Raw genomic sequence first — 17383 nt, forward strand, 5'->3', positions numbered from 1 at the left:
CTGATCTTTGAGCTGTTTTCCAGCACGGTAATTCTGTGATCCTGCGCCGCTCGCCGCTCCTGCCGCCTCTCGCCTCAGAGGCTGCTGCAGGCTCCGCCAGGGGGCGCGCGCGGCCACCTCCGCTCCCGCCCGCTGGGGGCGGGGCCTGAGCGCGGAGGAGGCGGGACCCGAGCTCTCCGGGGGCGGGGCCCGAGCTCTCCGGGGGCGGGGCGGCCCCCCTGCGCCTGCGCGCGGCGCCCCCGGAAAGGCGGCCACGTCTGCCGGAAGCGCTGGGGCTGGGGCGCCCGGCCCGCTTTGAGCGCCGGCCCCTCACGGCTCCCTCGGGCCGGGGCTCCAGCGCTTGCAGGAGGTGAGGCCGGGCCGTGCTGAGGCCCCCGCCGCTCCTGAGTGGGGCCGGGCCTGGGCAGCGCGGCGGGCAGGCGGTGCTGCGGGTGGGGGCAGCGGCCGCTCTGAACGTCGCCTTTGCGGAGCGGGGGTGGAGGCGCACGCCCCCGCCGCGGTGTCGCAGGCCCGTGTGCAGGTGAAGGCACCTGTCCGCCGTGTTGGTGTCACGGGAGAGGCAGCGGGCTGCAGAGTTTGCGGGGGAGGAGATCCTGGCCTGAGCCGGGTTGGGAATTTGCAGGCCAGACGTCTAAGGCATAGTTGTTTTCTCTTTGTGATACTCTGTAGCAGCTGAAGATACCAGAGACTGATGCAGTGCTCTGTTTTAATAACCTTGATTTAAAGACCTAGGTTTTGTCTGTTTTCGTCAGAAACTGGTTTGGTTTATTTCCATTAGTTACCAGAACAGCAAAATACCAAGTAAGCAGAAGAAAAGTATTCTAATTACTACAGCACTAATAGCTTAACACATTAGCTGTTTAGATAAACAGTACGTCTTGCCTCAGCAGCAGCAGTCTGATTTGTAATCCTTCTGTCTTTCGCAGTATATGGGCCTGAAATTTTAATTGTACAGAGTTCATCGACAGACACTCATCATGTCTTGGCTTGCTGATCTCGCTGGAAAGGCAGAGGATCTACTCAACAGAGTTGATCAAGGAGCTGCATCAGCTCTGAGCAAAAAAGACACATCGAGCAGTGCAGTTTATAATAAGAACTTGGACTCTGGCAATGAGTATTCTGAAGTGCACCAGCATACTGGAGAACTGAAATACCAGACTTCATCCAAAGCAGCCTACATCTCCTCAGCAGCTGAAAATATTAAACACCAAAAGGCCACAATCCTGGCAGGAACAGCAAATGTTAAAACAGCACGTAGGACATCCTCGGAGGCAGCTTCTCCAGTAGAAAATGCTTCCACACCCAGAGCTGCCTCACATTTTGTGAGAAGAAAAAAGTCAGAACCTGATGATGAGTTGCTGTTTGATTTTCTCAACAGTTCAGAGAAAGAGCCTAATGGAAGGATAGACTCTAAAAAGGAGAAGAGCAAGACACCCGTTCTTCAGAATCACTCTCGGACTTCAAGCATTAGTTCTGTGTCTACCAGTACACAGAGTGCAAAAACTACTGAAGATCATTCCACCAGGAGCCAAGGCAATGGTAGTTAAATAGTAAATACCTAGAGATATTTAAACCCAAGTGTGTCTAGGGTAAGGCTAGGTAGCACATGAAACCTCATGTCACTTCATGAAACATTTAATGGTGGTAATATGTCAGATGGGTGAGGTGCAGCAGGGCCTTTCAGGTTTTTTAATCACGGGGGCAATACTGGATGCTGTGCTAGTTTGAGAGATGACACAATAAATACCTCAATCCTTTGTGCTCTGGACCTGCCTTGCTGCTGCTGCTCAGCCTGGCCTCTCTGAGCTGTGGTCTGACCTTGCATGAGCCCCACATGTCCCCATGTGGAAGCACAGGTGCTGCTGCTGCTGTTGGGTCACTCGGGCCATAGCTGCCGTGGCCACATTGGAGGGGGAGTGACTTTCACCCACAGAGAGGGTGCTGGCTGTGGCCCAGTGCAGCGCGGGGGGTGAGGTGTTCCCTGTTCCGTGCAGGAGGGGTGAGCTGGCAAACATTGTCCTGCAGGACGCTGGATGCAGGCAGGCTGGTGTAGAGCCACAGGCATGAGAGAGCCAGAGAGATAAAGCCTCTGGCTTTGCCAGAGGTAGTTCATGACTGCAGTCTAAATCCAGAGGCCTGAGTGAGCCTCCAGGCCAGACAGTCAAAAGCTGGGGCTGGGCTCAAGTCAACCACACAAAGGAGAATGTGGCTGGGAAGCGTCAAGAACTTCTGTTCTCTACCAGACTGTCCAGTCTGTACTCCATCCTTGTTGCTGTGCTACTTTGCTGTTATTTATTTTAGAAAATTGAAGCAAGTGGTTCTGTTATTAATAAAGTAGTTAGAATATTTTATTATTTGTTTAGTACTTTGAGCATGTAAAATGTTGTGAATACCAGTTTTTTACTTACTACATTAAGTATGCTGAAAAGCTTCAGACATAAAAAGGGATAATTTCCAAACATGTGAATATTTTTCTGAGTCCATGGCTTTTCAGTAAGGTTTACTACTAAAAATAAATAATACAGCTATGTTAGACCTGACTCTGCAGCCTTGCTGATTGGTGCTTAAGAAACCTTTGTTTTGCTCAGTGTGGCTTGTTGAATTTTCTTCTGAGGATTTTTGAGCAGAGTTTGCATTGTGGAGCTGCTAAATAAGGAAGATGCAGTTACAACACAGGATTTAAACTCGCTGTTTTCCAAAACTCATTGTACAGATGTGTCTGTGTCATTTAAATAGTCAGCACAGAATCTGTTGAAGTAGCTTATGATGTATTAGCTATAGACAAAACCAATTAACATTATACTTTGTATATTGCCATGGTTATAATCCAGTCTATGCTATAAATGGCTCATTTCTTGTTTCATTAGCTTAATTAATCTATAGAGTTTTCCAGACAAAGAAATGAGCCTGAGTTATTTCATAAGTTGGAAACTGTAGGTAAATCAAAGGAAAGATAATGACATTTCTTAGGATCCCTTAAGTCAGAAAAAGGCTTGAGAAAATGTGGAAGAAATCTTCTGTCACTGCTGCTCCTTGTGGGTGGTGTTGCTCAGAATTAATTGTGTGCCCCGGTTCCCTGGGCTTGGGGTGCTAGGGGCTGTTGCAGTGGTAAGGAAAGTGAAGCAGCTTGGGTAATGAAAACAAGGGGAAGTAAATATTCAGCAGTAATGTGTTTGGATTGCCTCTTTGTTCATTGCTTGCTATGTCATTTTACCTTAACATTGCTGCAAAGCTTCCAACTGTCTGCATGCTGGAAGCAAGACTCTTACAGTGGGTTTGTAGCTTTCACAGCATTAATCCAAGATGTGTGTTGTGCATGATGGGAAAAGACTGTTGGTTCCTCCTTCTCTCCAGAATACCACTAGGAGTTCCTTTATTGTTCTCTCTTTTAAAAGAAAATTGGTGTGGATGAAAACCAGAATGAGTTTATACAAAAAATTCCTGCAGTTAGTTGCCATGTATATTTAGTGTTTTCTGTTGCTCTTCAGCTTCTGAGAACTTCTCTGAGCAGCCAAGTCATAAATAGAGCATTAATGTTTTGAAATCCTAAAATTGCCATTTATGTAATAAGAAATTTTATAACTTCTATAATGTTTTGTCTTGCAGTATTAACAAAAACATTGCATGATGCATGTAAATAGTCCTGTTTTGTGCAATTGCTTTTGGGAAGCAGCTCCGTACTCTATTTCAGCATGAACTATTTTGATTTATTATCACTGTTGTTCCTTAACCATTGATGCAGAACATGGTGTTTATCAAAAGGTAGTTTACAAACACATGCATTGGTTCTAAGGTGCATCTCTCTGTACAGAAACTCCAGACAGTTCAGACTCTGGCCTGGGAGCACAAGGGAATGGCCTGAAGGATTTGTCACTAAGTGCAGCAACCAGCCCCAGCCTTTCAGCCAGTGATGATTCCAAATCTCATGAGCTGTCCAATCTTCGCCTGGAGAACCAGCTGCTGCGAAATGAAGTTCAGTCTTTAAATCAAGAAGTGGCTTCATTAATACAGAGATCCAAAGAAACACAAGAAGGTACTTCAGCTATAGCATTAGCAATCTGCTGGTGAACTAGACACGATGCTCTATGTATTTATTATAAAAACTCTCCAGGTACCTTTGCATGTATGACTTCCATGTAATGAGACAGGAGAAATTAAAAGGCTTGTTCAACTACAAAGATATAACAAACATCGATTAAAATGATGGGTTCAAGTTAGTTACAAAGCTTACATCTTAATAAAACACTGGCAGGAAATACCATGTTTAAAATACTTTTCCTGCATTTTAATGGCTTTTGCAAAATACTTATTTTTAAATGACCAAATTCCTTTGAATGCTTCAAACTGACTACTTTCTGGCTGTAGTAGACTATAGTCTCTGATGCCTAGAAACTGACAGTAAAAATATAAAATTAGTGTTTTTAATATGACATCACTGGCTTCTTCAAAGTCAAGTGAAATGAAAATATAAAAAATGTGAGTTCAAATTGAATGATGAAACTCCTGCTGTTAGGCATAAAATTGAGGTACCACATTTTTTTCACAGTAACTGCATAAGCCAGATAATTTTTACATCCAGCAAAGTTTAATGTGTGATGTTAGATTAATAACAGAAGCTTCTAAGTATTCAGGCATTATTCACAACTGGTGTATTTTTCTATTGTTTTTTATGTGACAGTAAACTCAAACTGGAATTAAACTAGATGCTTTATACAAACATTTCTCTTGGCACAGGGATATTTGACAGTAGGCCGTTGCAGGGGATGGAGCAGGTGAAATCTATCATCCACAGAATGACTCAGAAGGAAATGTCTTATTTTGAGATCACCTCCAAAATTTTCTGTGTTGTGCTTTGACAGCCAGTCTGGCATTTGTTAATTCCCAGTAGCTTATACATTTTCAGTTTTGCTTCAACTTGGTTGTATTTAATTTTTTTCTTTAAGGAATGAGATAGTTGCCTCCTGACTGCTTACAAGACCTTGCAATATCTACTTTTGTAAACTTCAAAGAAACTTCTTATTTTTAGAACTGAACAAATCCCGGGAGAAGGTGGAGAAGTGGAATGTTGACCATTCCAAGAGTGACAGGATGGTTAGAGAGCTTCAGGCTCGAGTGGATGATCTGACAGAAGCTGTTGGTGCCAAAGATTCACAGCTAGCTGTGCTGAAAGTACGGTTGCAAGAAGCTGATCAGCTCTTAAGTGCTCGGACTGAAGCTTTAGAAGCACTGCAGAGTGAAAAATCACGGTACTTCTTCATTTCATCCTTTGGAATTCTGCAAATAGTTATAAGTTTGAAAAAATCAAGGTAGATAATTTAGTGTCTTCAAGAATAAAAAATAATAAACTAATGAGGAAAGATATGAAATACAAGGATTAAAGTTTGCACTGAAACTGCTCTATCATAGCTGGCAGTGGGAACAGGAAAATGAGTATTAAATAGGGCATCTGTTGGCATTTGATTATTGAAGTCCATTTTGTGTAAAGTATTTATGTTTGTGTCAGAGGTGTGTGAAGCTGAAGATCCCAAGAATTTTTTTTCTTGAAAAATCGATTTGCTTATCCACAAAAATACAGATTTTTCTGAACTTACCTCACTGCTGGGGTATGGATACTCCAGAATATAGGCCAGGGAGAGGAAGTGTGAGTCATTAACTCCAGGCCTCACACCTGTAGTCTATATGCAGTAATCTACTGGCAAATTTTCAAAGCTGGTCTGGAAGCTAGGAGGTTATATTTCTACACGAAAAATCACAATAGCTTGCTTCTTTTCCAATAAATGTGTGTCTCTATTTCAGGATAATACAAGACCACAGCGAAGGAAGCAGTTTACAAAACCAAGCCCTTCAGACTCTTCAGGAGAGGCTGCGTGATGCAGACTCTGCACTCAAGCGAGAGCAAGAAAGTTACAAACAAATGCAGGTTAGACATGAAGAGTCAGGAGGACTTTAAGACTGATTTTGAAATCAGATCCATGAGTTCCATGTGCTTTCTCCTCCCTTTGACTTCAGTTCCTGTTCAGGGTACTGATTGCTTGGAAGGGTGTGCTGCTGTCTGCTGCACTAAATACCTTTGAGATGCTAATTTATTTCTTATATGTTATTTTGAAAGCTTCATGAGTAAAAGTTTTTAAGGATTAATTTTGACATTTTTACTGGTTTTTTTTTATGCTAACTTAAATGCTAATACATGTTTGAAAGGTAAATTGATAATCAGTTTGTTGTTACACTATTTTACTGTGAGATCTTAAGATGAAGGATCAGTTCTGTGGTAAAGATGCGAGCACATTGTTGATAGAGAATGTTTTCTATACTTAATTTGGCCTTTGCTACGTATAATAGCATATCTGAAAATCTTTGAGAGTGTCTGTTTTGGTTTTTTACAATACTTCAAAATATGTCATACTAAAATTGATAATATTTTTGAGGGGCAAGTTTGCTTTTTGTTTGCTAAATAAATTTGAATAATAGGAAGATTGTTGTTCCCTCACTATTTGTGGTGAGGGAAAGAAAAGCATATTCTTATCTGGATTATTTACCTCTTGGTTAAGCAAGCAGAGTTTCTTTCCACGTAGCAGTAATGAGACTTTAGGTTGGAGGTGGTAGATAGGAGGTGGTGTGCTCTGTGTAGTTGCTTTTAAACTTTCTTTTTTCCTTCCTAGGTTAAAGTTGAGGCTGTGTTTAAACACAAAGTATTGTTTCTTTATTGCTAATAGAATGAGTTTGCGGCTCGTCTAAGTAAAGTGGAAGCAGAACGTCAGAACCTGGCAGAAGGGATAACTGTAGCAGAGAGAAAGTATTTAGATGAAAAGAGGCGAGCTGATGAGCTTCAGCAGCAAGTCAAAGTAACTAAAAGCCACCTAGAATCTGCAAAGCAGGAGCTGACAGACTACAAACAGAAGGCTACTCGCATTCTCCAAGTAAGCACTGTTGTGAAGAAATACAGTGTGATTTGTATGCTTTAACTGCTTTAAGGTGTTATGCTTCAAATAATCTAACCTGTGGTATATTTTTTCATGTGACCTGTAATGTGTTCTGGGGCATGTCTTTAAGGATACATATATAGAACAGCTACAGTCTGCCTTTTGTAAACTTCGGTTTATAGATGAAGTTATGGAGTTGAAATGGTAGTTCAGGTCCTGAACCTGAAAAAAAATCCAAGGGAGCTGTTGCACTTACTGTGCATCATCTGTCAGTGTGTTCCACATCCAAGAGTGCAAATAGTTAGATGAAACTGCAGTAGGTGAAACCTACAATTTGTTCCATATCCAGTATTTTTGATTCAAGAATATTGCTCTGTTCTGCCTGGGGCTGAAGCATAGCATAGAATGGATACTTAATATGTAACCAGAGAATATTTTTCCATGTCCTGAAAGGTTGCTTGTGATTAACGTGATATGAACAGTGGCAAAATCAGGTATTTTGTGCCAAGTTCTGTACTATGTAAATTGTCAAAGATACCATGTCCAGATGTGGTTGGTTTGAGTCTTGTTTATAAATGTTAGCAAGATGTTGAAGATGGAGATCTCTTCTTAGAACAGTTAATTTAGTCAAATGTTCAAGGACAGGTTTTAAATCCTCTTGGTAGATATTTATCCTCTTTCCTTGAAGAGTTACTGCTGTATTTGTTTCTTGATTTTGTTGCAGAAGAAAAAGGGGGTCAGTTTTGTCTGTAGTGTCTGTTGGTGTGCATCTTGTCTGTTTCAGTACCAAGAGGGCCAAAATTGTTATCCATGACAAGTTTAACATTCCAGGGACTTGTAAAGAAAAAAGCTGTATTCTTCCACAGATAACACAGACTTCAGTTAAATTAGTCTTATGGCATACAGAAAATCTGAAAAATTATCAATATGGAAGCATTTTCATTTTCAAATGTGTAAGGTCATTACTGGATAAAAGAACAGCTAAACCAGTCATTATAGCATATTCTAGTTGAGCACTTGTTCAGTACTGCTATAAGTAATGTATTGACTTGTTTTTTCAGTCTAAAGAAAAGTTGATAAACAGCTTAAAAGAAGGCTCTGGCATTGAAGGCCTGGATAGCAATACAGCAAGCACGGTGGAACTGGAGGAACTGAGACATGAGCGAGACACTCAGAGAGAAGAAATACAAAAACTAATGGGGCAAATACAACAGATGAGAACAGAGCTGCAGGTAGCTGTGCCTGTGCACACCTGTATTTGCAGTTAGCTACGACAAAGGACTGTTCTCTTGTATCCTGTGGGTCTGTTGTTTCGAGTATTTATTACCTTACTTCTCTCTTCCCACACTCCTGTGTACTCCTTTTGAGGGAAGCATTTCTTTCCTAACAATCATAGTGATTTCTCTAGCTATCACTTATGTTCTTTTCTGCAAGAGCTACTAATCCTTGGAGCACTGTAATCCAAGTCATCCATGCCCATCTGCTGGCATAATGGGCTCAACACAGCAGCTGCATGCAAGCCCATTTTACACAGTTTTAGCCTGTAGACAGTAAAAAGGAAGAAGCAGAGGATTTCATGTTCAGAAAATGTATTTATTTTATTACTGTATTACTAAAAGTATTCCGTATAAAATGACCAAACGTAATTTATCCAATACACCCACACCTTCCTTTTCCTTTGAAGACATATTGTATAAACTACTTTTTTTGCTGTTACCTGTGACAGATTCGCAGTAGCATCTGAATGTTAGGGAAATAATTGTATTTGTGTTCATTTCAGGATATGGAGACACAGCAGGTGAGCGAAGCTGAGTCAGTGAGAGAGCAGCTTCAGGACCTGCAAGAGCAGATATCAGCACATAAAATGGCCAAGCAGGAGGCAGAAGCTGAACTAGAACGGCAGAAACAGGTAAGGAATTCTTGAAAGCTGGATCTCTTTTTAGGCCCATGGGGTGTCAGCAGCAGAGCATTTGGCTTAAGAAGAGAATATTTGGATACTTGGGCAGTGTTTGATTAATTTTTTGTGAAGGAAAGTGCAGCCAAGATTAAGCAATGGTCAGGGCCTTCTGGATACTGCTGATGAACAGAGATCCTGGTGAATAAGCAGGACCTTAAGGGAGGGCACAGAATTGAATTTTATTCAGCAGGGAAACAATCAAACAACAGGGATAGAGTAACAAGTGTAACATTTTTTATATCAAAAAACCCTAATACTGAAAGTGGCTATTGTGAATCTTCCTGTGCTCTATTAAAACATAAGTTGTAGCTTGTAAAACAATGTCATTGTAGTACTAATTTTAGAGGTAATTTATTTAATCCATTTGTTACTCAGTCCTGAATCTAATTGACATTACTTCTAAACTGCTCTAGTAGATAAATTGCTGATAAAATTATATTAATGAATTCTGTCAGATTGTGTCATCTTTTTGAGCAAATTCTGCCTTGGTTTAAGCAGTTTTGTGCTATAAAGAGATCAGGGAAAAAAGGCAAACTTGTATTTCATGTGAACAAACTTGTTATGCAGTAGGAATTGGACAAATACTTTGCATGTTAAAAATTTTCCTTGTTAGAAAAAGCTCATGTAAAGAGAATTGATAATGAAGAGAGCACGAGTCCTCTGTATCTGCTAGGAACAATTTATCTTATAGGATTATCTGTCCTTTCAGAAATTACATTTTAATGGGATGCTCGCAGCTTGAACTGATTAAAAGGCAGAAGTCGAGGTCTGCTCTTGATGGGTAGCTGATGTTTATTATGTCAAAGCAGATGGTGGATTGTATTTTGTTACTCCTGCCCTTCTGAGGAATATGCTTTAAGTCAATAGAAAGAGTGAGGTGAATTAAAAAAAAATCAGTTATTGCAGAAACTGAAGTCTTCCTTTTGATGACACCCATTTTCATGTGCTTTCAACATAACTGCTTGTGTTGATACTTAATATAATTATGGGCAGTTCTGTCTGGGAGTTGCTTTAACTATTGTCAAAAGGTTTCTGAAACTGAAGGTGGAAAATAAGTAGAGGTGTTATTTTCTGTGCATCTGATGGTTCGAAGGGAGAACAGGGTTATCTGTTTTCTGTAGTAACTGACAGCTGAAGTCACAGTGTACTGAAGATGGTCCTAATTTAAAAGATGAGCTTGACAGGTCTGTAAGTGGGAGCTAAAATAGCCACTAAATCATGGGAGTAACAAAGCTTAACATTTAGATTTACTCTTCTTAAAAATATTTTTTTTACTAATATTCCTTCTCCTTTCATATCTGCTATGTTAATTTATCCTAAGCTTTAGAGGATGATGTATGTCATACAGAATTATAGATAGCCATGCAAAGGGTTTTCAAACATGTTTTAAGAATGGTATCTTGAATTAATGAGTTTGTTTTAGGAATACAGATACCCCCTAAGTATTTTGTAATTGTTACATTATTGACATAGTTTTAAGATAGCACTGCAACAAATGGTGAAAGTGTAAGGAAGATAAAATTTTGGTCCCAATGAAATTGTGTAAGCCCTAGTAAATGAGCCTGGATTGATATTTATATTAGGGCAGTCTCCACAAAATAATTTAATTAGCCTTGTAGGTTGTGTCTTGATACTCAGCTCTCTCTATCCCCATACCCCCATCCATGACAGACATGTAACTAAGTTAATATTTCAGTTTGCATTTGATTGCATCATATTGCTTTCTTGTGTTCTGTTGTGAAACTCTAGATAACTAGGGTTTGTCTCTCAAAATACAGATATGTACAAAATCTTTTATGTGTGATTGTGATAAATTTTATAGGAACTTCATTATACTGAAGAAGAACTGTATCGAACAAAGAATACTTTGCAAAGCAGAATAAAAGACAGAGAGGAGGAAATTCAGAAACTCAGAAATCAGGTGTGTATAGAAAACAATTTTATCCCCTTCAGTTATGAAAACAGTGATAGGAACTACTTATTTAACTAAATTATCCTGAAAGATCCTGTAAGCAGGATTCTACTGTGAGGTACAGTGTTCTGCTGTGGAGTAACTTGGTTTCTGAAAGCTTAGGTCATTAGAGAGCTTTGTAATATGTCAGTTGGTCAGAGTTTGAATTTAGAATGATTGTTTTGTCTTTGCTTTTTTTAGCTCACAAACAAGACTCTAAGCAGTAGTAGTCAGACAGAATTGGAAAATAGGCTTCACCAGCTGACAGAAACACTAATTCAGAAGCAAACCATGTTAGAGAGCCTGAGCACAGAGAAAAATTCACTTGTGTACCAGCTGGAACGGCTCGAGCAACAGCTGAAGGCTATCCAAGGCACGAGTGCAAATGGACCTTCCATTAACATGGCAGGCATTGATGGTGCTGAAGGTAAATAAGGAAATACAATACTTAAAACTCTTGTCTTTTCTGCAGTCCAGGCTTTTTTGTTTCCTATTGCCTTTCCCTGAAAGTCTGAGTTTGTAAGGAAAAATAAGTGCTGAAAATAGGCCACTTATTCTAGAGACCTTCTCTGCAGCAGCCAGTATCATAAAGTTAACCAGAAGCTCCTTTTTGTGAGCAAATGACTTCAGTAAATTTAAAAAAGCAAATTTAATCTTTGATTCTCGATACTATGTCACTGTTGGAATAATTCTGTCACAGGTGCAAATAAATTTGTATTGTGGGGTTTCAACTGAATATTAGAAACAGGATTTAAGTATTCTCTTGCAAAAAGGGTTTGGGAGGAGAGTAAGAATGGAATACTTCCTTTTGAGAATTGATCCCGTTGAAATTAATTTCTTCCTTCCTAGCTTTCTGTTTTTCTTGAAAAGCAGCTTAAAATGTGATGATTCTGATGAAGTTGGTTTGTGAGTCCTATTTTCTGGGACAACCCCAGCAATTGATCCAGTGTGTTGAGATGTTACTTTTCAGAGTCAAAGTTTGTCATTTCGTATATATGTTAAGTAACTTTAAAAGCAAGGGACAGTCACCAAGAGGTGTGAAATAACAGTCCAGGCTTTTTCTCTGCGTATCAAAGCTGGAGCTGTTTGTGAGTAACTCCAGAAAGCTGAAGTTTGGTTACACAAAAGTAACATTATGAATTTTTTTAATGGAGTTGATACGTAGTAAAAATGTAAATAAAGTAAAAAATTGTTGAATGTACAAGTTAGTGTCAGAAACACTAATCAAAGTTTCACTGTATGAGAGTAAAAAAATTTGAGAAACTGTGCCATTATCAGGCCCATCATTTTATACACCTAGTTATTAGGTGTATAAATGATATATATATGTATATAATAATAGTGACATGATGGAATTGAATATCAATATATCCATTTAGTATTTAAAAATATACTAAGCTGAAGAAAAGTTTGACTTGATTGTAAGTTTATCAAGGATTGATGACACTACAATCATATTGATCACTGTGTATTATTTATCTATATATTTGTTATATACTAGCAGTTTGTTTTATTTGACAGCAACTTGTGTGATTTTTTGCACTTTTCCCCATCAAGCAGGGGCTCGTCTGCGTAGTGTCCCCGTGCTGTTCGGGGACACGGATGCCAGCGTGGCAGGAATGTACGGGAGAGTCCGCAAGGCCGCCAGTACCATAGATCAGTTCAGGTGAGGGTGTCCCCAGGGAGCACAGCTGTAGTCACTGTCATCCTTTTAGAGTGTTCAGGTGACACACTTCGGAGCATGTTACTCCTTTTATGAAGGGAAAAGGTTAAAATAGTGCAGCTGAAGTGTGGTATAAAATACTGATATTGACCCGCTTCACTTGTGCTTTCCTGTGACGTTAATATTCTTAGGCTTTTGCAAATTATTGTCAATTATTTAAACAAAGCTCTTACAGATTTTGCTGCCAGAGGTTCCCTGAGTTATGAAAAAATATCTAATCAAATTCATTACATCCGTCTTCTACATTTTTTACTTTCAGAGGTTTTGACTGTGTCTGATAAACTGTAAGTGTATTAGTGGGGGAATATCATGTGTACTCTTTCAGTCCTGATGAAGACAAGATTCTGCCTTCTAAGCCAATGCAGCAGATTACCTTGGAAGATAATCTGTTTGAGGAATTAGTAAATGAAAATCATTCTGGATCCAGCAATAAATTTGCTTTGATCCCTTTTGGAGGAGTTAGGTGAATTGACAGTATTCACAGCAAAGGTCTGCTACAAAACTTGAAACAAATACCAACAGGAAACAAAATTTGGTAATACTTTTTAGTCCTTTGAAAGCAACATACCTTGATAGAAAGTCCTTTGTGCTTCCATGGTACTTGAACTTCATTGTGACGGGATTTCTGTGATTGGGAAAAAATTAGGAGAGTTTTATGGTCTGAATTTTCTCACCCCACTTAATGTTATGAGTACATGAAGTAAAATTCAAGACAACAAGAGAGCCTTGTGTGTATTTGAGAAAATTCAAGACAGAAACAAAGCCATAATGTTTGAATTTGTGGTGACTGAGATGAGAGTAACAAGAATTCATGTTCAGTGTTAAATTGTGTTTTGTTTTCTCTTGCTACCTGTGTAGCATTCGGCTGGGAATCTTCCTGAGGCGATACCCCATAGCAAGAGTCTTTGTAATCATTTACATGGTGAGTCAGCTTTCTGCAATGCAAGATGTTCTGTGGCCAGTTTATATGCCAGTATGTTTTAAATGGAAAGACTGATGTTCAAAAGGCTATAATTAACAACTCAATGTGGGTTTTTGGAAAGTGGACCAAATAATGCTTTTACAACAGCATTTTGGAGTCATGTTGCTTGGCAGTTTTCAGTTTTTCTCAGAAATTCTTAGTATATTAGTCTTAAAGACACTTATGTAACTACCATTTAAAGGTCTGTGAAAGAAGATTCTAGTAGTAAAATATGGAATAATAGTGACCAGTTGCCAAGGTTAACCTGTCACACCTGTGTGCACTGCATTTAGGAAAATGACATTTTTATTGTTTTTTTTTTTTAATACTTGACTCTTCACTTTGGGGTTTTTTCGGTGGCTAATGATCACTCTTCTCTAGTAACTGAAAAAGTAGCAAGACAAGTTTTTCTTGCTAGACTTAAACAAATAGCAGAAAATTGCCCACCCACATCGGGCAAAACTGTCAGGCTGGCAATTGCTAGAAGTGAAATGCCTCCCTTATCCACTGGAGGGCAGGTGCCTGTCAGCTGCAGGGACCTGTGGAAAGGAAAGCTTTGTAAAAAACACTGGAGACTTCTGCTCCTAAGCTGCAGTCTGAAGGGAAGCTGGATGGTGGCGTACAGGAGCTGGGCAGTCAGTGGCAGTTACCCCTTTTCAGCTCAAACCTTGACCATGACTACTATAACTTGAATTTTTAAAAATATTTTTAAAATAAATGTGGGTTATGTATTCCTTTTTGCACTCCAGGCAGCTTCTATTCTAATTGGATAATCTCAGCCAAATTTGAATGAGAATTGACATTCCTACAGAGTTCATAAAAATGCCTCAAATCAGTGCCTGCATTAAGGAGAAGGAAATCAGAGCTTGGCTGGCTTACAGTCTGGTGTCAGCCAGTTGGCACAGGAGTAGTGGCTTGCCAGTCACTCGAGGCACATCACGTAGTGTGCTGGCTGGGGACTGGATATCAGAGGGAACAGCTGAAGTCGCTGTGGCATGGAGGAAAAGAGAAACCAGACCACACAAACGTGTAGGAAAACAGGCTGTTGTATTTTTGCTGCTTGTGTAAAGTCTTCAGTTTTCTGTAAATAGGTTCCTCAGAATCTGATTTAGCATTTCAATGTTCAAATGCCAATTATTTTTTTAGATATATCTGATTAATAGAAAAAATACTTTAATCAAAATATTTCTACAAAACAAGTTCTATCAGCTCTCACTGAGAGCTCTCCTATTTACTGCTGCTGTGGATGGTGATTGTCAGTGCTAAATTTATTTATTTTCTTTTCCCAGGCCTTGCTTCATCTCTGGGTTATGATTGTTCTCCTTACCTACAGCCCAGAAATGCATCATGACAGTCCCAGTGGCAGGTAGACTGAGACAGGACCAGATGCTGTGCTGATGTAGCGTGGACTGGCAATGCCTTCGAATTATCAGTCCTGAAACATCAGCAAACTTCCTCATGGTGTTTTGGAAGGATGAAAACCATCATGCCTGATTTATCTCTACCTTTCAAATACATGTGTAATACTAGGTAGCTTTTGCTTTTTCAGTTTACCTAAAAGAGCATCACTTCCCTGGAGAAATGAAGCTGTTAAGCTAAGCTCTGATTAGCCTTTACATTTTATGTAGACCCTCTGATGGTTAGAGTGAAAGAGAAGGCCTGTTCTGCAGAGAAATGCAAGGAATTCTGAAATTGCAGATATATCTGGTACAAATTGTTTTAGGTCATACTGGATGTAGGCTGTGGTCAGGTAATAAACTATATTTAGCATTCTAAATAAACTTCTTTCTTGTTTTTTCCTGCTTTTGCACTTCTGTTTTTATCTTTGTACATAATAGGCTTTTTCCTTAACATTAACTGGAAAAAGGAAAATGGATTGGTGCAATATATTTTTGTAAATAAGTTTAAGAATAAAATATTATGCGTTCTTCTTAGCTTTGTACTTCTAGTGCAATAGATGTATCTTTCCTACCAACTGAATATTGGGGCTGCCTATTTAAAGGCTGGTATTTTAGCTTTATTAGAGAAAGAGAGATGGTTTTTGAGAAGGAAGGTTTAAACTGTTGAGAAGTAATGGTGTTTCTTTTTGCACTTGAAATTTGTATATTTTAACTGCATTTTCTTATACCTCTCTCATTAGTACATGTCTTAATCAGATCTTATTGAAACATTTATTTTCTAAAGCTTTGGGTACCTAATTAAAACTATTTCTATATGAAATCTATCAAAACATTAAAATTTTCTCATGTCTAAACAAATACACTAATAAACAAACCTCATCAAATATTTATAGTAAAACCCAAAATACCAAACCAACTGTAGAAGTTCTGTTGTCGGGTTGTGGCATTCTGTAATCATGAATTATCAGTAGACAATCACACAAGGTCACTTGCTTTCCTTAAGAAATTTCTTGGTTTTTTGTGTGATGCTCACAGCTGGGTAATGAAAAGATGACTGCGAGCAGTTTGTCACTCTTGCTCTTAAGGAGGTGGTTCGGTTTTTATGTGGCTTGGACACACAGCATTGGCTCCTGTGCATGAAGCCTGTCACGCTGGCTCCTGCGGAAACCTTGCAGAGACAAATGACTGTATTGCTGCTCTGATTCAGATCTTGCAGAGAAAACTGAAATGTTTGGATAAACTGAATAATAAAAGAGAGCATTTATTCTAAGTTGTGTCTGCCCTCTTTTGCATTTGTTGCATTTTGCCTAATTCCTTTTGCCTGTTTTCTTTTCAATTCTGGTACTAAAGCCACTTTTGAACCCCAGGGGGAGCTGCTTGGTACGGAAGGAGATCGAGTAAAGGACCTTTGTACACTCATTTTCTACACACATCCAGTTTTTTCATTTAAACACTTCTAAAACACTGAATCTTTGAATATTTCAGTATATTGTGATATTTTTTGGGGGAACATTATTAGTGGTATCAATGCCTTAGAGCTTTATATCTATTCTTCCTTTCCTCTGTTGGTTTCCCTTTGTGTGTGTGTGTGTGGTTTTGGTTGGTTTCTTTGTGGAATGCACAGACTCTTTCTTTTTGGTGAAACTTAGTGAAGCTGTTACAAAACCCTTCATCATAGATTAGTATTCTTTTCTTCAGTATTCCAGACTTCATGGACTTTATGCTAGACAGGGGTAAGCGCTAGAAAATTTCTGCTAACTTTTGCCTATTGAACTGGGCTCTTTACTCCAGTTTCCGTTTAGGCTGTTGTAGTGTTGGCCCTGTGCTGAGGCTGAGGATAAAGTCTCTGATACGAGGCACTTGAATAGCATCAGCCCTGTGTTGTGGGCAGTGCTAAACAGCTTCAGAGCGAGATGAACTAGAACCATTCCACAAAGCTTTTGTTCCAACGCTCTGGAATGGAGGCACTCTGCACAGATGCAGTGCAAGAACATGCCAGGCCATGTGTTGGAGTCTCTCTGAAGATAAATGTCACACTTTGAGTTGAAAGCTAAGATGTACTCCTGCCTCCAATCAACGGCGTTGGTCCCCAGTGTCATCTGTGTAGATTTGTGAAAGGTCAAAGGTGCCATAAGGACACCATTCTGACAAGCAGCTCCTCACGGTGGTGCCTTCCTCCTGGGAGGCTGCCTCACTGAAAAAAATGGCTTTGCAGCCTCTGATAGCCTCTCTCCTAAGAGGTAGGAGGATATTCCAAGTGCCAAGCCTCTTCTTGAGGGACTGTCAAACTGCTGGGCAGTTAAACTGCTCCCACTTCAGAGACCATAATATCACCTTCAGGGTTTCGAAAACGTTTTGCAAATGCTGACCCTATTTTTCCACGCTCTGTAGCCTGGCACCAGATATAAATGGTTGTCATGACTCACAGAAAACAGGAATGTCATTTCCCAGCTGCTGTATCTCACTGCTTG

At 39.6% G+C, this 17383-nt stretch overlaps 1 protein-coding gene across 3 annotated transcripts; it reads left to right on the plus strand.

Moving 5' to 3' along the window:
- Nucleotides 1-210: 210 nt before the first annotated feature.
- Nucleotides 211-16182, plus strand: GOLGA5 (golgin A5). 3 transcript variants are annotated; one of them, XM_038139006.1, is made up of 13 exons: nucleotides 211-349; nucleotides 927-1539; nucleotides 3812-4033; nucleotides 5027-5246; nucleotides 5797-5920; nucleotides 6714-6917; nucleotides 7982-8152; nucleotides 8701-8829; nucleotides 10700-10798; nucleotides 11030-11255; nucleotides 12386-12494; nucleotides 13410-13473; nucleotides 14802-16182. In XM_038139006.1, the coding sequence occupies exons 2-13, from the start codon at nucleotides 978-980 to the stop codon at nucleotides 14880-14882; spliced, it is 2211 nt and encodes a 736-aa protein (XP_037994934.1). In that variant the 5' UTR covers nucleotides 211-349; nucleotides 927-977; the 3' UTR covers nucleotides 14883-16182. The 3 variants fall into 3 exon arrangements, with proteins under 3 accessions (XP_037994934.1, XP_037994936.1, XP_037994935.1); XM_038139008.1 differs by having other exon boundaries at nucleotides 12389-12494; XM_038139007.1 differs by lacking the exon at nucleotides 211-349 and adding an exon at nucleotides 378-520.
- The last annotated feature ends 1201 nt before the right edge of the window (nucleotides 16183-17383 follow it).

This window comes from Motacilla alba, chromosome 5 (assembly GCF_015832195.1).
Source record: "Motacilla alba alba isolate MOTALB_02 chromosome 5, Motacilla_alba_V1.0_pri, whole genome shotgun sequence".
NCBI lineage: Eukaryota > Metazoa > Chordata > Aves > Passeriformes > Motacillidae > Motacilla > Motacilla alba.